This window comes from Euprymna scolopes, chromosome 11, assembly GCF_053919585.1.
Source record: "Euprymna scolopes isolate OS-2025 chromosome 11, ASM5391958v1, whole genome shotgun sequence".
Classification (NCBI taxonomy): Eukaryota; Metazoa; Mollusca; class Cephalopoda; order Sepiida; family Sepiolidae; genus Euprymna; species Euprymna scolopes.
This window is the reverse complement of record NC_136492.1, coordinates 138,778,942-138,802,640: the sequence shown is the minus strand read 5'-3', so window position 1 is coordinate 138,802,640 and position 23,699 is coordinate 138,778,942. Positions and strand designations below refer to the sequence as shown.

Here is a 23,699-nt window from a genome sequence, read left to right as displayed (position 1 = left end):
CCTTCACATTTTCGCCAAGTTTCAGAAAAATATAATGTATGGGGCAAAAGGTATGGGGGTAAAAAGTGTCATTTTGTTTGCAATTTTGGGACATTTGTGACCCCTTTTGAGCTCCTAGGAATGGCGAATCCCAGTGAAAATGGACAAACGGTGCAGTTTCATGCCTTAAGACATGTATATTTGAATACAACACCATGGAAAACCACTACATAGACATACATATCAAGGTTTTGAGTAATATGAAAAAAGAGCTCCAAAAAGGCATGGTTTTTAGCCCTAAAAGTCCCAGGGGGATGCAAACCAGAATTTTGCCAGGGTCACTCATTCTGAATTTATATTAAGAACAATGGCCTCCACATTTTGGTCAAGTTTCAAGAAAATCTAATGGATGGGTCAAACGCTATGGGGTAAAAAGTATCATTTTTGGCCATTTTCGGACGTTTTTTTACCTTTTTTGAGTCCCTGGGAATGGCGAATCCAAGTGCAAATGGATAACGGTGCAGTTTCAGGCCTTAACACATGTTTGAGTTGACCACCGTGAAAAACCACTATATAGTCAGACATATCAAGTTTTTGTTGAGAAATATGAAAAAATAACCACAAAAAAAGGCGTTTTTAGCACTAAAAGTCCCTGGGGATGCGAACCAGAATTTTGCCAGGATATTATATATACTGAATTTATATTAAGAACAATGCGCTCCACATTTTGGCCCAGTTTCAGAGAAATCTAATGGCTGGATAAAAAATTATGGACCAAAATGTGTCATTTTGGGCTATTTTGGGGCATTTTTAACCTCTTTCGAGCCCCTGGGGACGCAACATGAATTTTTGCAAAAAAAAATTTTTTATTGTGTACATCTATTAAATTTTTTTTTTTTTTTTTTTTACACAGTGGTCACCACTTATCAAGGCCCGGAAGCCACTCAGGGATAAGGGTTATTGCAAGTACATTTAGATAGTGAGGAGATTTGCTGAAGTGTTTACTTAAGGGGGCGGTTCATTAGGAATTTGTTAACATTGGACTTGAAGACATCCAAATTGTAGTCCGGAGGGAAGCAGGCAGACGGAACAGAGTTCCACAGGCGTGCAGTTCTAAGAAAGAAGCTTTGTTCATGGAATCCGCGTTTTGATTTAGGCACAGATATAGAGTGGGGTAAATTTTTCACAGTGGATTCAGCTAGACGGGTGTTTCTCGTGAAAGATTGGCGAGGGGGGACCAGGGATTGGAGTTCAGACGAGCATCTGCCATGGAAATAACGATAAAACAAGGACAGGCTCGCAACGTCTCTTCTGTGGGAGAGAGGTTGCAGGGTAGAGAAAAGGGCATCCCCCACTAAGCCACGAAGTCTATTTTGTACTCTGTCAAGGCAGGATAGGCTGTTTTTAGCAGCTCCTGCCCAGATATGGCAACAGTATTCCATCCTTGGACGTACTTGGCTTTTATATAGATAGAGAATTGCATCAGTAGTGAGATATCTTCTGGAGCAGTAGAAGGATCCCACCATCTTTCCAGCGACCTTGGCAACAGACTTGATGTAAGTGTTCCATTTCAGATCAGGAGTAAAGGTCAAACCCAGAAGCTTGTCAAAACACGGAGCCTCACCCAGACGAGAGCCATCCATCACAATTGATGCCAGATGGGGATCAGAGCGTTGATGATGTAAGGATAGGAGTTTGGTTTTGGATGCATTAAAGGTAACTAGCCACATCTTCCCCCACTGAACCACGCGCTCGAGATCAGAGGAGAGAGAATCAGAGAGAACTTTGTCATTTACAGCTTTTGATGTGTTGCCATAGATGGTTGTGTCATCAGCATAGATGTCAACGAATGATTTAAGTATGTGTTTGAAATGAAATACAATTTGTGTCAAATTTCAGCAAAACTCATGGACGGTTATCTGGCAATCATCCGGAATAGTGGATGCACGGACAGATGCCACTGAAAACATAGGTCCCTCTCCGATAAATCAGAAGATCAATAATACTAAAGAAAGAATACATTGTCTACTAAATTTGAAAGTTGGTTTTTTACTTTGTGAGCAGTACTCCATTCTCGAATATATTTGACTCTCCTCGAGAGAACTTCAATGCCAACAAGACACTATCCTTGAGTGTCTAACATCTCTTTTTACAGATAAACCCTGATCAAATATTCAAAATCACAAATAAGATCTCCTTGGTATGGCTAATCCACTGGTGTTTTACAAGGAATGATGTTACCTCAAGTTTTTTTTTGTTTTTTTTAAAGTTTTTTTATTACATTTTCACCCCAAACAAGGCACATTGCCACTTTGATGTAGGGGACTACTATCAGAGACCTACGTTGCAGGGAGTTTTTAGCAGCAAGATGTCTGTTCACATTACACTTGAACTTCTGCATGTCAGTACAGAATATTCGAATATCAAGTGTTTGTCTCTTTCTGGGCAAACACTTGATTTCTGAGAATTCAAATGAAAGTACAATGAAACAATAAAAAAGAGGATTGCATCAGGTGTGAGATACCTTCTCGAATGATAAAAAGATCGAACCTCTTTTCCAGTGAACTTAGCGAAGGATTTGATGTAAATCTTCCATTCAATGGGGCCTTGATGGGTACTACAACTTCTCCAGATCATTCTAGTGAATAGTGGAAATTAAGAATCCACTGCTCATTCAACAAAGCTTTTTAATTGAGGTTTCACATTTGAACACAGTTTGTGTCGTTACTCCTGATCTGAAATGGAACATGTACCTCAAATCTGTTGCCAAGGTCGCTGGGAAAATGGTGGGATCCTTCTATCAATCCAGTAGATATTTCACTGCTGACGCAATTCTCTACCTATATAAAAGCCAGGTACGCCTAAGGATGGAGTACTGTTGCCACATCTGGGCAGGAGCTGATAAAAAGTCTTATCCTGCCTTGATAGTGTTCAAAACAGACTTCGTAGCCTAGTGGGGGAATCCCTTTTCTCTTCCCTGAAACCTCTTTCTCACAGAACTCTGTTTTATCGTTGTTTTCATGGCAAGTGCACGTCTGATCTCCAATCTATGGTCCCCCATTGCCAAACTTTCATGAGAAACACTTGTCTAGCTGAAAACACTATCAATAATTTCCCCCACTCTCTGCCTAAACCTAATCGTAGATTCCATGAGCAAAGTTTCTTTCTTAGAAGTGCACATCTGTGGAACTCTCTTCCTTTTTGCCTGGTTTCCAGCTGACTATAATATGGTCGTCTTCAAGTCCAATGTAAACAAGTTCTTGACGAGCCGTTCCCTTTAAGTAATCCAATTTACCAAATTTCCACTACTAACAATTATTACAACATTGTCCCATTGACCACTATACGCTTATTAACCATTATCCTCAAGTGGCCTCCGGGTGTTGATAAGTGGTGACTCTTTTGTAAAAAAAAAAAAAAAAAAGACAGTTGACAGAGGCTTGAATAGTTGATAGAGTAAGCAGAAAAAATAGAAGGAGCTAAATTTCCAGGTAGTACCATGGAGCATGATCAAATATCTTTGACATGTGATTGTGTTATTCTCTAGAAATATTCTAGTAAATCTACAGGCTGGTTCAGTGGACCTGAAATTAATGATAACTAGAGGGTAATTTAATGGAAACTTTATGAAAAATAAAAAGTGAAACTTCGGTTTCCTTTCAGCAACCTCATCATTCTTACTTTTAATATTTTGTCTTTTAATCCTCACATTCCATAAGCGATATTTCTGACAAAGATGAAAAGATTGCTGTTTTCTGGGTCGCAATCTATCCATCTAGCATTTACTGTTGACAAGATTTTTACATTTAATTTTTATTTCATTACATCAAGTGACTTTATGCCTTGTCTCAAGCGATTTCCCCCCCCCCCAAAAAAAAATCAATGTACCCTAAATCTCGTACTAGATGCACTTTAAGGTCCTAATAAGGAGCAATGCAGGCAGAAACATATCTTTCATATTATTAAAGAAATAATGAATTGCTTTTTTTACACACAAATGAGGGATATAGAAGTGCATAAATTTTAAACGGTCTAGCATATAAGCGAATATTACAAAATCTGACAATTTTTTGTGATAGGATAATAATCCTCCTTCAGAAACACCTTTCAAGTTGTTTGAAGCAAATTAGGTTTGCCAATCAATGTTTACTCTTAGAGATATTCATTTGCATAACATAATTGTATTATGAAAAGGGTTTCATACTCTGTTGATGAAAACAGGATCCTTATAAGATTTAAAACCAATAAATGATCGCTTATTTCTGTCAAACGATTTATGGAAATGACTGGAAATCAATGATTACAAAATTATAAAAATGTAGAAAATACAAACTGAAATTTCATACAGACCATAACAATTTTTATATAGACCATAACAAATTTCATACAGATCATAACAAATTTCATACAGACCATAACAAATTTAACACAAACCGTAACAAATTTAATACAGATCATAACAAATTTAATATAGATCATAACAAATTTCATACAGACCATAACAAATTTAATACAAACCATAACAAGTTTAATATAGACGATAACAAATTTAATATAGACCATAAGAAATTTCATACAGACCATAACAAATTTAATACAGACCATAACAAATTTAATACAGATCATAACAAATTTCATACAGACCATAACAAATTTCATACAGACCGAAACAAATTTCATACAGACCATAACAAAATTTCATACAAACCATCACAAATTTCATACAGACACTAACAAATTTCATATGGACCATAACAAATTTCATACAGAACATAACAAATTTCATACAGAACAAAACAAATTTCATACAGAACAAAACAAATTTCATACAGACCATAACAAATTTCATACAGAACATAACAAATTTCATACAGAACATAACAAATTTCATACAGATCATAACAAATTTCATACAAACCGTAACAAATTTCATACAGACCATAACAAATTTCATACAGAACAAAACAAATTTCATATAGACTATAACAAATTTCATACAGAACATAACAAATTTAATATAGACCATAAAAAATTTCATATAGACCATAAAAAATTTTATACAGAACATAACAAATTTCATACAGAACAAAACAAATTTCATACAGAACAAAACAAATTTCATACAGACCATAAAAATTTCATACAGAACATAACAAATTTCATACAGATCATAACAAATTTCATACAAACCGTAACAAATTTCATACAGACCATAACAAATTTCATACAGAACAAAACAAATTTCATATAGACTATAACAAATTTTATACAGAACATAACAAATTTCATATAGACCATAACAAATTTAATACAGAACATAACAAATTTCATACAGAACATAACAAATTTCATACAGATCATAACAAATTTCATACAGATCATAACAAATTTCATACAGAACATAACAAATTTCATACAGAACAGAACAAATTTCATACAGAACAAAACAAATTTCATACAGAACATGACAAATTTCATACAGAACATAACAAATTTCATACAGAACATAACAAATTTCATACAGAACATAACAAATTTCATACAGAACATAACAAATTTCATACAGAACATAACAAATTTCATACAGAACATAACAAATTTCATACAGACCATAACAAATTTCATACAGAACATAACAAATTTCATACAGAACATAACAAATTTCATACAAACCGTAACAAATTTCATACAGACCATAACAAATTTCATACAGAACATAACAAATTTCATACAGAACAAAACAAATTTCATACAGAACATAACAAATTTCATACAGTACATAACAAATTTCATACAGAACATAACAAATTTCATACAAACCGTAACAAATTTCATACAGATCACAACAAATTTCATACAGATCACAACAAATTTCATACAGACCATAACAAATTTCATACAGATCACAACAAATTTCATACAGAACATAACAAATTTCATAGAGAACAAAGCAAATTTCATACAGAACATAAAAAAATTCATACAGACCGAAACAAATTTAATACAGATCACAACAAATTTTATACAGAACATAACAAATTTCATACAGACCATAACAAATTTAATACAGACCATAACAAATTTCATACAGACCATAACAAATTTCATACAGAACATAACAAATTTCATACAGAACATAACAAATTTCATACAGAACATAACAAATTTCATACAGACCATAACAAATTTCATACAGATCACAACAAATTTCATACAGATCACAACAAATTTTATACAGATCACAACAAATTTTATACAGACCATAACAAATTTCATACAGAACAAAACAAATTTCATACAGACCGAAACAAATTTAATACAGATCATAACAAATTTCATTTAGATCACAACAAATTTTATACAGATCACAACAAATTTCATACAGACCATAACAAATTTCATACAGATCACAACAAATTTCATACAGACCATAACAAATTTCATACAGATCACAACAAATTTCATACAGAACATAACAAATTTCATACGGACCATAACAAATTTTCATACAAACCATCACAAATTTCATACAGACCATAACAAATTTCATACAGATCACAACAAATTTCATACAGACCATAACAAATTTAATACAGATCACAACAAATTTCATACAGACCATAACAAATTTCATACAGAACAAAACAAATTTCATACAGACCGAAACAAATTTAATACAGGTCCTGACAAATTTCATACAGACCATAACAAATTCCATACAGATCACAACAAATTTCATACAGACCATAACAAATTTAATACAGATCACAACAAATTTCATACAGACCATAACAAATTTCATACAGACCATAACGAATTTCATACAAACCATAACAAATTTCATACAGAACAAAACAAATTTCATACAGACCATAACAAATTTCATACAGACCATAACAAAATTTCATACAAACCATCACAAATTTCATACAGATCATAACAAATTTCATACAGATCATAACAAATTTAATACAGACCATAACAAATTTCATATAGACCATAACAAATTTTATACAGAACATAACAAATTTCATACAGACCATAACAAATTTCATACAGAACGTAACAAATTTCATACAGAACATAACGAATTTTATACAGAACATAACAAATTTCATATAGACCAAAACAAATTTTATACAGACCATAACAAATTTCATACAGATCACAACAAATTTCATACAGAACATAACAAATTTCATACAGATCATAACAAATTTCATACAGATCATAACAAATTTCATACAGATCATAACAAATTTCATACAGACCATAACAAATTTCATATAGACCATAACAAATTTTATACAGAACATAACAAATTTCATACAGACCATAACAAATTTCATACAGAACGTAACAAGTTTCATACGGAACATAACGAATTTTATACAGAACATAACAAATTTCATATAGACCAAAACAAATTTTATACAGACCATAACAAATTTCATACAGATCACAACAAATTTCATACAGACCATAACAAATTTCATACAGACCATAACGAATTTCATACAGATCATAACAAATTTCATACAGACCATAACGAATTTCATACAGATCATAACAAATTTCATATAGACCATAACAAATTTCATACAGAACAAAACAAATTTCATACAGACCATAACAAATTTCATACAGACCATAACGAATTTCATACAGATCATAACAAATTTCATATAGACCATAACAAATTTTATACAGAACATAACAAATTTCATACAGAACGTAACAAATTTCATACAGAACAAAACAAATTTCATACAGAACATAACAAATTTCATATAGACCAAAACAAATTTTATACAGACCATAACAAATTTCATAGAGACCATAACAAATTTCCTTCTTAGATAAGAGAAAAATCCAGGTTGTCCTCGACGGTCGTACATCTTAACAATATGATATAAATGCGGGGGTGCCCCAGGGTTCTATCCTTGGACCTCTATTCTTCCTGATATTCATAAATGACCTCCCCGACAACATTGCCTCTGAGATGCGTATATATGCTGATGGCACTACACTCTATGGCAGGCACGACAGGAAGACGAATGAACACATTTCTAAAGAAATGGCAGAAACACTAGAGGAAGACCTCCAATCTGTAGTGGAATGGGGACAAAAGTGGTTGGTCGCGTTCAATGCTGCCAAGACTAAACTAGTTTCATTCAATAATTACAAGAAACCCTCTCTACCATCCATAGCAATGGCCAGCGACTCTTTATCTGAGAGTCCATCTTTCAAACTCCTTGGCCTAACATTCACAGGAAACATGAGTTGGAACAATTACATTGAAGGCATTGCCAGGGCCGCTGCAAGAAAGGTGGGCTCTCTCTACCGTGCTAGAAAACTACTAACACCCGAAAGTATCCTGTACCTCTATAAGGCCACCATTCGCCCATGTATGGAGTATTGCTGCCACATCTGGGCTGGTGCATCTGCTACTAGTCTCTCGCTCCTTGACAAGGTTCAAAAGAGAGTCGCAAACCTGATAGGCCCTGAACTGGCATCTAAGCTTCAGCCTCTGTCCCATCGACGAAATGTTGCATCCCTCTGCCTTTTCTACAAGTATTTTAGTGGTGAATGCTCTGACGAACTGCAATCACTTGTGCCCCCACGACGTGAGCACCCTTGACAAACCCGACAGGCTGCTAAATCCCACCCCCAAACTGTAGAGATCCCTAGATGTAAAAGATCTTTTTACTCCAATAGTTTCTTCCCCAGAACCGCTAGACTCTGGAATTCCATTCCAGGTCCCTGCTTCCCCAACAGTACTGACGTGCAGAAATTCAAGTGTAACGTGAACCGACACCTTGCTGCCCGAATCCCTACATAGTACCCCAGTAGTTGTTGCCCCTGATAGTAGCCCCCTACACCAAAGTAGCAATTTGCCTTGTTTGGGGTGAAAATGTAATAAAAAAATAAAAAAAACCAAAAAAAAAAAAACCATAAAAATTTCATACAGATCATAACAAATTTCATACAGAACATAACAAATTTCATATAGACCAAAACAAATTTCATATAGACGATAACAAATTTAATATAGACCATAACAAATTTAATACAGAACATAACAAATTTCATACAGACCATAACAAATTTAATATAGAACATAACAAATTTCATACAGAACATAACAAATTTAATATAGACCATAACAAATTTAATACAGACCATAACAAATTTAATATAGACCATAACAAATTTAATATAAACCATGACAAATTTCATACAGACCATAACAAATTTCATACAGACCATAACAAATTTCATACTGACCATAACAAATTTCATACAGACCATAACAAATTTAATATAGACCATGACAAATTTCATACAGACCATAACAAATTTAATATAGACCATAACAAAGTTAATATAGACCATAACAAATTTAATATAAACCATGACAAATTTAATATAGACCATAACAAATTTAATATAGACCATAACAAATTTAATATAAACCATGACAAATTTAATATAAACCATAACAAATTTCATACAAGCCATAAAAAATTTCATACAGACCATAACGAATTTCATACAGACCATAACAAATTTTATACAGACCATGAAAAATTTCATACAGACCATAACAAATTTCATATAGACCATAAGAAATTTCATACAGACCATAACAAATTTCATATAGACCATAACAAATTTCATATAGAGCATAACAAGTTCCATACAGACAATAACAAATTTCATATAGACCAAAACAAATTTCATATAGATCATAACAAATTTCATACAAACCATAACAAATTTCATATAGACCATAACAAATTTCATACAAACCATAACAAATTTCATACAGACCATAACAAATTTCATATAGATCATAACGAATTTCATATAGACCATAACAAATTTCATATAGACCATAACAAATTTCATATAGACCATAACAAATTTCATACAAACCATAACAAATTTCATACAGACCATAACAAATTTCATATAGATCATAACAAATTTCATATAGACCATAACAAATTTCATATAGATCATAACAAATTTCATATAGATCATAACAAATTTCATACAGAACATAACAAATTTCATACAGAACATAACAAATTTCATATAGAACATAACAAATTTCCTACAGAACATAACGAATTTTATACAGAACATAACAAATTTCATATAGATCATAACAAATTTCATATAGACCAAAACAAATTTCATACAGATCATAACAAATTTCATACAGACCATAACAAATTTCATATAGACCATAACAAATTTCATATAGACCATAACAAATTTCATATTGACCATAACAAATTTAATACAGAACATAACAAATTTCATACAGACCATGACAAATTTAATATAGAACATAACAAATTTCATACAGAACATAACAAATTTCATACAGAACATAACAAATTTAATATAGACCATAACAAATTTAATACAGACCATAACAAATTTAATATAGACCATAACAAATTTAATATAAACCATGACAAATTTCATACAGACCATAACAAATTTCATATAGACCATAACAAATTTCATACAGACCATAACAAATTTAATATAGACCATGACAAATTTCATACAGACCATAACAAATTTCATACAGACCATAACAAATTTAATATAGACCATAACAAATTTCATATAGACCCTAACAAAGTTAATATAGACCATAACAAATTTAATATAAACCATGACAAATTAAATATAGACCATAACAAATTTAATATAGACCATAACAAATTTAATATAAACCATGACAAATTTAATATAGACCATAACAAATTTAATACAGACCATAACAAATTTCATACAAGCCATAACAAATTTCATACAGACCATAACGAATTTCATACAGAACATAACAAATTTCATACAGACCATAACAAATTTTATACAGACCATAACAAATTTCATATAGACCATAACAAATTTCATATAGACCATAACAAATTTCATATAGACGATGACAAATTTAATATAGACCATAACAAATATAATATAGATCATAACAAATTTCATACAGAACATAACAAACTTCATACAGACCATAACAAATTTTATACAGACCATAACAAATTTTATACAGACCATAACAAATTTCATATAGACCATAACAAATTTCATATAGACCATAACAAAGTTAATATAGACCATAACAAATTTCATATAGACCATAACAAATTTAATATAAACCATGACAAATTTAATATAGACCATAACAAATTTTATACAGACCATAACAAATTTCATATAGACCATAACTAAGTTAATATAGACCGTAACAAATTTAATATAAACCATGACAAATTTAATATAGACCATAACAAATTTAATATAGACCATGACAAATTTAATATAGACCATAACAAATTTAATATAGACCATAACAAATTTTATACAGACCATGACAAATTTCATACAGACCATAACAAATTTCATACAGACCATAACAAATTTCATACAGACCATAACAAATTTCATATAGACAAAAACAAATTTCATATAGATCATAACAAATTTCATATAGACCATAACAAATTTCATTTAGACCATAACAAATTTCATATAGACCATAACAAATTTCATACAGATCATAACAAATTTCATACAAACCATAACAAATTTCATATAGACCATAACAAATTTCATACAGACGATAACAAATTTCATATAGACCATAACAAATTTCATATAAATCATAACATATTTAATATAAACCATAACAAATTTAATATAGACCATAACAAATTTCATACAGATCATAACAAATTTCATACAGACCATAACAAATTTCATGCAGACCATAACAAATTCTACTCATTTCGTCAATTGTTAAATGCTAAAAATTAGATTTGTTTCTATATAGAGAATAGCCTTTTAGCAGAATAACTGATTTGCTGTAAGTGACAAAGAATTTGTTTCTTGGTCTTTGTTTTAGACCCCAAACTAAACATATTGCTACTCACATGTAAAGAGCTACTTTTATATGAGTCCGATTTAAAAGAGATAAACTGATTGAAAGTTTGACAACAAGATCCTTATTCACACTATATTTAAATTTCTGCATGTTAGTAGGGTCGAGAAAAGAGTTGAATAAAAGAAGCTATTAGAATAGAAAATCTTGTAGTAGTGAAGGGAAAATATCTAGCAAAAGAATAATATCTTGTAAAGGTATATCAAGAAAAAATATAATATCTAGAAAAGTATAATATTTAGTTAAAATATAATATCTAATAAAAGTATAACATTCAGTAATATATCAAATAAAAATATAATATCTAGTGAAAATATAATATCTAATAAAAATATAATATCAAATAAAATATAATATCAAATAAAATATATCTAATAAAAAATATAATATCTTATCAAAATATAATGTCTAGTGAAAGTAAAAATATCTAATAAAAGTATAATACATAGTGAAAATATAATTTCTAATGAGAATATATAATATCTAATAAAAAATATATCTAATAAAAAAATATAATATCTAATGGAAAAATATAATATCTAATAAAAAATATAATATCTAATAAAAAATATAATATCTAATGGAAAAATATAATATCTAATAAAAAATATAATATCTAATAAAAAATATAATATCTAATGGAAAAATATAATATCTAATAAAAAATTTAATATCTAATAAAAATATTTTATCTAATAAAAAAATATAATATCTAACGGAAAATACAATATCTAATAATAAAAAAATATAATATCTAATGGAAAAATATAATATCTAATAAAAAATATAATATCTAAAAAAAATATAATATCTAGTGAAAGTATAATATCTATGTCTAATGAAAATAAAATATCTGTAGAAAATATAATATCTAATGAAAATATAATAACTTATCAAAATATAATATCTAGTGGAAGTAAAATATCTGGGGAAAATAAAATATGTAATGAACATATAATATGTAATGAAAGTATAATATCCAGTGAAAGTATAGTATCTAATGAAAATATAATTTCCTGTTAAGGTAAAATATCTAATTAAAAATAGTCGAGAAAAGAATTGAATAAAAGAAACTATTAGAGTAGAAAATCTTCCAATACTTAGTGAAAGGAAAATATCTAGTGAAAGGAAATAATATCTTGTAAAAGTATCAAGAAAAAATATAATATCTAGTTAAAATATAATATCAAATAAAAGTATAATATCTACTGATAATATAATATCCAATGAAAATAGAATATCTAATGAAAATAGAATATCAAATAAAAGTATGATATCTAGTGATAATATAATATTAAAATATAATTTCTAATGAAAGTATAATATCTAGTGAAAGTATAGTACTTAATGGGATTTTTCTGCTGAGGGGGATTTTCATTGAAGGGTGCAATTCGAATGAGTTCAGTGAAGTACATGCCATAGAAGTACTTGTAAAACAAGCATAGAGATGTAGTGATGCAGCAGTGGAGTTAGCTTCGCAGGTAGTGTGGGACCTATTAAATTAGAAATTCCTTTTTGTACTCGGTCCAAGAAAGAGAGGCTAGTTGTGTGTTCATCAGTTGTAAAAATAATTTTGTAGAATTTTGTTAACAATCATTTTCAAACATGTTAAATTGTTCATAGAACGATTCCATCAACTACAGACGTTGATCATGTAGTGAAGAGTATATGAAACGACATTTTGCGATGAATTAGAAAGAAAATAATTCCAAAACATTCTTTTGGAGCAAAGTGCAACATCTGTTCTGATGCTGCACTTCTATCTTTTCTATCTTTTCTATCCGTGAAAAAGTTCTGCTACATAAAGGTAATTTTTAATTTTGTTTCAATATAGCATGTTCTGTTTTGAAAAACTGGATTTTGCCCACATTAACAACTGACCTTATTTCTACCATCGAAGAGAGACAAGTAAATAGGAACATAGACTTACCTTTCGATGAGTTGATGTAGCAAATCCTTGGAAAGAGGAACTCGCTGTGAAAGCATTATCCTCCGCACAACACTTTGGTCTAAGACACCGCTTCTAAAATAAACATAAAAATAAAATAATACTGCTAATAATGATATAAGATTGTGAAATCGATTTATAACTGAACATGACTGATCCAAAATTCTTGTTAATCCAATAGCTTCTGTACATTCATATCTGATTTACCTCTGCACTCCATGTTTAAAAAGGAAGTGTCCTCTATAGTATCAGACCTAACCGAATGGTTAATTGAAGGCATAGACCAATTCATACCATCTAAAAAATTCCAACAAAAACCTAACAGCCAGCCATGGTTCTCCCCAGAATGTGCTGCTGCTATCGTGCACAGAAATCACTTTTTCCATAGATACCAACGTAATAGATGCATTGAGACTAAAGCTGCTTTCAGGACTGCCAGCAACCACTGTAAAAGAGTAATAAAAAATGCAAGAGAGCTATATGCCCAGTCTGTTAAATCCAAGGTAGCTGATCAGCGGCTTCACTCCCACCAGTTTTGGCAAATAACAAATAGGATCCTGAATATCCGTGCATGAGGTCGCCAAGCTAATCAAGAACCTAGATTCCAGTAAAGCAACTGGCCCTGATGGCATCCCAATTATAGTGTTAAAAAAACTTCAACCAGAATTTGCGCTCATACTTACGAAACTATTTAAGCGCTGCCTTAAGGAGAAGTGCTTTCCGACTCCATGGAAGACCTCATCAGTTTGCCCTGTATTTAAGAATTCAGGTGATAAGTCATCTCTCTCTCAGTACAGACCAATAAGTCTCCTGTGTGTTATGAGTAAGTTGCTGGAATCCATATTAAATAGAGAAATAGTCAACCACCTCAGCAGGAATAACCTTCTTTGTGACATGCAATATGGTTTCCGCTCTGCAAGATCTACCGAAAATGTGCTGACGGTTATATCCCACAGGATTAGTGAATCTCTTGACAAAGACTTCCTTTCTAGGGCAATTGCTCTTGACATATCAAAGGCCTTCGACAAGGTATGGCATCAGGGTCTACTTCACAAGATTTCCAGCTACGGTATAACTGGAAATGTTTTCTCAATCATTAAATCATTTCTCTCCGATAGGCTCATAAGAGTAGTGGTAGATGGACAAAAATCGGAGGTTTGCAATATAAATGCTGGAGTCCCTCAGGGGTCAATCCCAGGCCCAACTCTCTTCCTGATCTACATCAATGACCTCCCTAAACACATACTTAAATCATTCGTTGACATCTATGCTGATGACACGACCATCTACGTCAACACATCAAAGGCTGTAAATGACAAAGTTCTCTCTGATTCTCTCTCCTCTGATCTCGAGCATGTGGTTCAGTGGGGGAAGATGTGGCTGGTTACCTTTAATGCATCCAAAACCAAACTCCTATCCTTACATCATCAACGCTCTGATCCCCATCTGGCATCAATTGTGATGGATGGCTCTCGTCTGGGTGAGGCCCCGTGTTTTGACAAGCTTCTGGGTTTGACCTTTACTCCTGATCTGAAATGGAACACGTACATCAAGTCTGTTGCCAAGGTCGCTGGAAAGATGGAGGGATCCTTCTACTGCTCCAGAAGATATCTCACTACTGATGCAATTCTCTATCTATATAAAAGCCAAGTACGTCCAAGGATGGAATACTGTTGCCATATCTGGGCAGGAGCCGCTAAAAACAGCCTATCCTGCCTTGACAGAGTACAAAATACTTCGTGGCTTAGTGAGGGATGCCCTTTTCTCTACCCTGCAACCTCTTTCCCACAGAAGAGACGTTGCGAGCCTATCCTTGTTTTATCGTTATTTCCATGGCAGGTGCTTGTCTGAACTCCAATCTGTGGTCTCCCCTCGCCAATCTTTCACGAAAAACACCCGTCTAGCTGAATCCACTGTGAAAAATTTACCCCACTCAATATCTGTGCCTAAATCAAAACGCGGATTCCATGAACAAAGCTTCTTTCTTAGAACTGTACGCCTGTGGAACTCTGTTCCGTCTGCCTGCTTCCCACCAGACTACAACTTGGATGTCTTCAAGTCCAATGTTAACAAATTCCTAATGAACCGCCCCCTTAAATAAACACTTCATCAAATCTCCACACTAACGTAATGTACTTGCAATAACCCTTATCCCTGAGTTGCTTCCGGGCCTTGATAAGTGGTTATCACTGTGTAAAAAAAAAAGAAACTTAAATTTAACAACAACAGAAGAACAATCAGAAAAAGTAGATTTTCATGTAACGCAGGTGATGACGTCACATCATTTTGTGGCACAAATATGATGTTACTCATACAAACCTTCATGACGTTCTATTTTTATCTTCACTTTTAAATTCATTCAATTTTCACTTGTGCATTCTGTGACTTCATGTTCGTATCCTGTTTAAAGGTCAATTTTATATTGTTTTGTTTTTCGCCTATACTTATGCCATAAGTACATCATATAAAAAGATTATAGAAACTCTTTATACCATGGCATTTCGAATTCTAATGCTTCTCATCAGAAGAGGAGAAAAGTGTTAGGTAACAGGATAAAATTTTCTGCAACATCTTGCAAATGAAGCGTTAGCTTAGAAATGGAGAATTAATTGGTGTAGCATAACATGGTCTGTATAGTAGTGGATTGGTAAGGCCATAGAGGAGACAACCGAGCAAAAAAAAAAAAAAACTAATCAAAATTCATCCCAAAGCAGCAAAACTAAAGCTGGCCTGCCAGGACTCTATACATACAAATCTAGACAAAGTTGGGCATATTTTATTAGTTTGAAAATATAGGTCCTTTTTTGCCAATTGTCATAAAATTTTACCCATAGAATAGTATTATAATATTCAAAAAGTCTGCAAATTTTCATATAGTTTCTTTCCATAGAACCAAAAATATGAACATTTCAATATTCAATTTGGCTACAAGTGTAGATATATGAGAGAGAGAGAGAGAGAGAGAGAGAGAGAGAGAGAGAGAGAGAGAGAGAGATACCAGCGTTTTTGGCAATTTTGTAAGTTCCAAATCTCAGCGACTATTGATCTGTTAGAATAGGTGGAGAATTCGGCTGCTGTTGTCAAAGTTTATTTTATTAATGGTTTCGTTTTTACTTTTTATTATTAATGCTTCTAGCATTGTTAGTCGTTGGTAATTATTGCAAGTTTTTAATATGTTAGTATTTGCAAACACCTCGAACAAGAACATAACATAATAAACACCACCTCCAAACAATACAAAAAAACTTTTAAAAAATAACACTAACACAGCAGCCGAATTCTCCACATATTCTAACACGATAAAGGTGAAGAGGAAGGAAAAAAAATTCAAATTAGGCGAAACTACACATAGTAAAATTAGTAATAAAAACAGTAAAACGACAGAGAACAAATCAATCAATAAGTAGGATGCACAGGAAGAACAACCCTGACGATGGTCAATCGAGACCGAAAACGTTCGGTAAACTAGGGGACTTTATAAGAACTTTGGATCCCACAACAAAAATATTTGTACGAAAACAAGAAAAATACGAAAGAAAGATCATAAAAAGAAGAATGAAGATCCTCTTCAATAAAATTAGCGTGAATAATGAAATTCTGCCTATATATATATATATATATATATATATATATATATATAGGCTTTGAAGTTTTTAACCTTTAAAACTATACAAAAAAATATTTTTTATCATTCGTTAGAAAACCATCTAGTCAGTAAGCCATTTAATCACCTGCAATCACTGCATCAACTCGCTCTCGAATTTACTATAATACCAATAATTTACTTTTCAAGGGATCATCAGTTGTTTACCATGAAACACTGTTTCGGGGATTTAAAAACAATATATATATATATACCGCTGGATGTCGTATTGCGGTTATGTAAACGTATCTCTGAGATGTATGTATAGTCTGGAACGTATATGTTATATACTTTTCTCTATAAATGTGTATGCGTAATATCACTGGTTCATGTTTGTATCATTTCACTGACTGTATCGTCTAGGGTGTGTATACACTGCGTTGTTGTCATTAATAAATGCGCACGCGCGTGCGTGTGTGTGTGTGTGTGTTTACACATTCTAATAGGTCCCTATACATAGGATGTATCCGAATTCTTTAGTCCCACTTGATATATATATATCATCATCACCATGAATTCTGTCAGTCTTGACAATGACTAGTTGGGACCCCAGTGCTTTATCCCTCGGTGTTGGCGTAGTCCTCTTTCTGTGTAAAACGTCTGGTCACATGCACCGCATATGTGGGTGCTGGGGTTGTGTCGTCGATAGTGACTCAGCTCTAAAGCTTCTCCAATCTTTCTTTCTAGTTTTTCCTTCCCTTTGTGGAGACTGTTCCCCACCAGCAACTCCTTTCTTTGGCTTGTTCATCCCAATTCTCTACATCGATGTTAATCGCCTTCAGATGCGACTTTGTTAAATCTTTGTAGTGAAGCTTCTGACCTCCTACCTTGCAGGTTCCATTTTCCAGTTCCCCATAGAAGATCATCTTTGGAATTCGGTTGTCTTCCATTCTAGCAATGTGCCAAGTCCATCATAGTTGCATAATAGCAAAGATAGCTTCCACGCTATCTAGGTTTTCTCACCTGAGAAATTCCATGTTTGATACGTAGTCACTCCATTTGATCTTCATGATCCTGCTCAGGTGTCTTTGCTGGACGGCTTTCAATCTCCTTATGTGTTTTCTATACAGAGTGTAGGTCTCTGCTGAGTACAGCAAGGCTGGCAGGACAGCTTTGTAGTCTCTGCACTTTGTGTCTAACCGGATACCGGTCCTTATTCAGAGCCGCTTCTCTAGCTTACCAAAGGAGGCACATGCGTTTTGGATTCGGCAGCTTATTTTTTTGTCAGCATGGTTGTCAATGCTTAGCGCACTTTCAAGATATTTGAAGTTTTCAACAACTTTTAGAGCACGTTGCCATTGATTGTTAATATGGTCTCTTGGGGATCTCTGTTGTTCTGACTTCACTATGCTGATTTGTAGGCCGATCTTCCTGGCTGTTTGAGAGACAGTATCAACTATCCTCTGCATCGGAGCTTGATTGTGAGCTTTCGGAGTAGAGCATCAAAGAAGATGTCTTCATCCGCACACATTCCAATGGGAAACTGTTCAAGACTGGAGGTCAAGACCAAGACCAAAAAGAAGCTGATAACAGAACTGCTGTTCATAGATGACACATGTATATATATATATTTTTAAGGATATTGAAAAGAAAAATAAAATTGGAAAATTTACACAATTTATTAAATTATTCAAGTAGGGAAAACATAAAATTGACCCTTAATCCATGGATTGTCAAAAATAAAATTGCTTTTTCTGTAAAGGCGGTTTTCTCTATCACTTGAAATGCTTTCTCACATCTGATGCTCCATCTCTCAACTCTATTCTCAATTCCACTATCTCAACTCGTGTATTAAATGCCATTGTCATATTTAGTGAATATTTCGGAATTTTTTAGATGAGGGTTGGTTATTTGCATTATTATTCATCGGACTACTGTTCTCATCTTGAGTGTGATTTTCACAGCGTTTCGGTCGATAGAACCTAAGACCTTCTTCAGGTGTATCTTGTTGAACTTGGGAATGTAGTAACATCAGTGCACATCAAGAGGAGATGGACAGTTTAAGAGAAAACCTCCACCGAAACAACTATCCAGAGAGCATGACATCAGCTCCAAGAAATCTGGACCAAAAACAAAAGGACACCACTGAGAAACTCATCACAGTTTGTATACCATATATGAAGGACTTGTCTGAAAAACTTGAACGAATATGTAATCAATATGACATCAGGACAGTATTCAGGAGTGATTCAACTCTCCTGAAACAGAGTCACACCTCCTACAGAAAAAATCATGACTAAGAACTGTGTATATGAAATCCCATGTAAATGTGGAAAACCATACAGAGGTGAAATGTGTCATCCGTTGAAAGTACGGTTAGAAAAACACCGCAAAGCCATAGTACATGGAGAGACTAAAAAATCAGGTATAGCTGACCATATCTGGAAAGAAAAAGGAAACCATCTACCATTATGGGACGAAGTAAAAATTATAGACAGAGAGGAACGGTGGAGAGTAAGACGGGTGAAAGAAGCAGCACATATGCTGGGGAATAACCAACTGCTAAGTAGACCTAGTATAGAATTTAATACGATGTGGGAACCAGTAATTATAAACAATAGATAATATATTTTTTATTTATTTATTTTTTTTTTACATGAGAGTAATCACTTATCAAGGCCTGGAAGCCACTCGGGGATAAGGGTTATTGTGTGTACAGTAATCAATGGGATAATCGTAGTAATTGATAGTAATGGAGATTTGATAAAGTGTCTTACTTAAGGGGGGGCGGTTTATCAGGAATTTGTTTTTGTTGGACTTTTTTTTTTTTTTTACACGGTGGTCACCACTTATCAAGGCCCGGAAGCAACTCAGGGATAAGGGTTATGGCAAGTACAGTACGTTTGTGTGGAGATTTGATGAAGTGTTTATTTAAGGGGGCGGTTCATTAGGAATTTGTTAACATTGGACTTGAAGATATCCAAGTTGTAGTCAGGTGGGAAGCAGGCAGACGGAACAGAGTTCTACAGGCGTGCAGTTCTAAGAAAGAAGCTTTGTTCATGGAATCCACGTTTTGATTTAGGCACAGATAAAGAGTGGGGGAAATTTTTCACAGTGGATTCAGCTAGACGGGTGTTTTTCGTGAAAGATTGGAGAGGGGGGACCAGAGATTGGAGTTCAGACAAGCACCTGCCATGGAAATAACGATAAAACAAGGATAGGCTCGCAACGTCTCTTCTGTGGGAGAGAGAGGTTGCAGGGTAGCGAAAAGGGCATCCCCCACTAAGCCACGAAGTCTATTTTGTACTTTGTCAAAGCAGGATAGGATGTTTTTAGCAGCTTCTGCCCAGATATGGCAGCAGTATTCCATCCTTGGACGTACTTGGCTTGAAGACATCCAAGTTGTAGTCAGGTGGAAAGAGGCAAACGGAAGAGAATTCCACAGGCGTGCACTTCTAAAGAGGCTTTGATCATGGAATCTACGTTTTGATTTATGCACAGATAAAGAATGGGGAAAATTATTAACAATGGTTTAAGCTAGACGGGTGTTTTTTGCAAAAGATTGGCGAGTGAGGACCAGAGATTGGAGCTCAGACGAGCACTTACCATGGAAATAGCGATAAAACAAAGACAGGCTTATTAACTATCATAGATCAAGTAACCCGCAAAGAAATCCGACAGTGGAATACACCTACCTTCGTCTCGATCAAGGGATGTGATCTTTGCAATCAATCTTAACCCAAGTCAGTGTCTCACTAATAGGAATTTATACTCGCTAGTGATGTCATCACGAAAAGCCTATCCTAACGAGCAATAAGTATTTTCAGACTGTGTGAGAGAATATATAATTATTTGCACTGCCAGACAACATTGCAGCCAATAAGAGCCACAAAAGCCAACAAACCGGAAGTCCAAGACTCGAATTGTGTGCAGCGCGATTGCTCAGTTGGTAGAGTGCTTGCCTCGCATGCAAGAGGCTCGAGTTTCGAATCCTGTGTTCGGATGTGTCTAACTGATGAGCCCAAAATAAGGGCGAAACTCGAGTCTTGGACTTCCAGTTTATTGGCTTTTGTGGCTCTTGTTGGCTGCAATGTTGTCTGGCAGTGGAAATAATTATATATTTTCTCACACATTCTGAATATATATATATACATACATATACATATATATATATATATACATATATATATATATATACATATATATATATATATATACATACATACATATATATATATATGTGTGTATGTCGTTATGTAATTGTGCTGTTTTTAGAAAGTAATTTATCAGAAAGGCAGCAGGAATTTTGTTATTTTCTGGGGTAATGGTTTTGAATTGGATAAAGATATTGTGCTGAAACATCAAATTATATTTACAGTTTTCCTCGCTCAATTGTTATCAGAGTTTTATCAAATTTCTTTCTTGAATAATTTTTTTTTATTTTTCTTAGAATGAGTTATGTTGCCGACTTGCTTTGTCAAGATCAATTGAATATCTCAAAATATGAAACTAATTTATATGACACAGTCGAGTCATGTGAAATCCACTGGTTTTGCAAGTAGTCAAATAATTCACTAATTCAGTTGTATGGTTGCATAGAATAGAAACTGCAAATAGAAACTATAGAAATCGAAATGTCTTATCAGATTTGCTCTTTTTTTCTGTAAAATTTCTCCCCAAAATTAACGTCTACATATCTAAAAGATTAAAGCAGATCTGCCTCAACCTCGTGATTTCTACTTTTTATGACAAGCTCAGATGCTAAATTTGAAAACTTGTATTATGTATGAAATATATATAAAATAAATGTTTATGAAATACATATTGAATAAATGTTAATGAAATATATATTGAATAAATGCTTATGAAATATATATTAAATGAAAGTTTATGAAATATATATTAAATGAATGTTTATGAAATATATATTAAATGAAAGTTTATGAAATATATATAAAATGAATGCTTATAAAATATATATTAAATGAAAGTTTGTGAAATAAATATTGAATAAATGTTTATGAAATATATATTGAATAAATGTTTATGAAATATATATTGAATAAAGGTTTATGAAATATATATTAAATAAATGTTTATGAAATATATATTACATGAAAGTTTATGAAATATATATTAAATATATGCTTATGAAATATATATTAAATAAATGCTTATGAAATATATATTAAATAAATGTTTATGAAATATATATTAAATAAATGCTTATGAAATATATATTAAATAAATGCTTATGAAATATATATTAAATAAATGCTTATGAAATATATATTAAATAAATGCTTATGAAATATATATAAAATAAATGCTTATGAAATATATATTAAATAAATGCTTATGAAATATATATTAAATAAATGTCTATGAAATATATATTAAATAAATGTTTATTAAATATATATTAAATAAATGCTTATGAAATATATATTAAAGAAATGCTTATGAAATATATATTAAATAAATGCTTATGAAATATATATTAGATAAATGCTTATGAAATATATATTAAATAAATGCTTATGATATATATATAAAATAAATGCTTATGAAATATATATTAAATAAATGCTTATGAAATATATATTAAATAAATGCTTATGAAATATATATTAAATAAATGCTTATGAAATATATATTAAATAAATGCTTATGAAATATATATAAAATAAATGCATATGAAATATATATTAAATAAATGCTTATGAAATATATATTAAATAAATGCTTATGAAATATATATTAAATATAATGCTTATGAAATATATATTAAATAAATGCTTATGAAATATATATTAAATAAATGCTTATGAAATATATATTAAATAAATGCTTATGAAATATATATTAAATAAATGCTTATGAAATATATATTAAATAAATGTTTATGAAATATGTTATGATTTAATTTGTTGTTAAGAGTTATCCCCCTTGGGATTGACAGTCATAATAAAAGCGCCCTCTGTTTCATTTTCCCGCTCGATCCTTTCAAGAGCGTACGTGTATTTTACAGTTAATAAAACCTTTCTAAAAGGCAATTCTTTACTTACTGATACTATTCACTTCAATTTTATTAACTGTAAAAAAAAAAAAAAAAAAAAAAAAAAAAAATGGATCGAATCTTACGTCCCGACAGATTCGAGGTGGAACCTACATGCCCTAATTCCGAAAAATCCTATAGGCATTGGAAA

General features: G+C 32.1%; 1 protein-coding gene across 1 annotated transcript in view; it reads right to left on the bottom strand.

The window, feature by feature from the left end:
* Positions 1 to 23,699, bottom strand: part of LOC145288092 (EF-hand domain-containing family member C2-like) — a 110,366-nt gene that overhangs the window by 3,166 nt on the left and 83,501 nt on the right. The window contains exon 10 of the mRNA XM_080136147.1: positions 13,890 to 13,982. Coding sequence (XP_079992273.1) covers positions 13,890 to 13,982 — 93 coding nt within the window. The remainder of the gene's footprint in view (positions 1 to 13,889; positions 13,983 to 23,699) is intronic.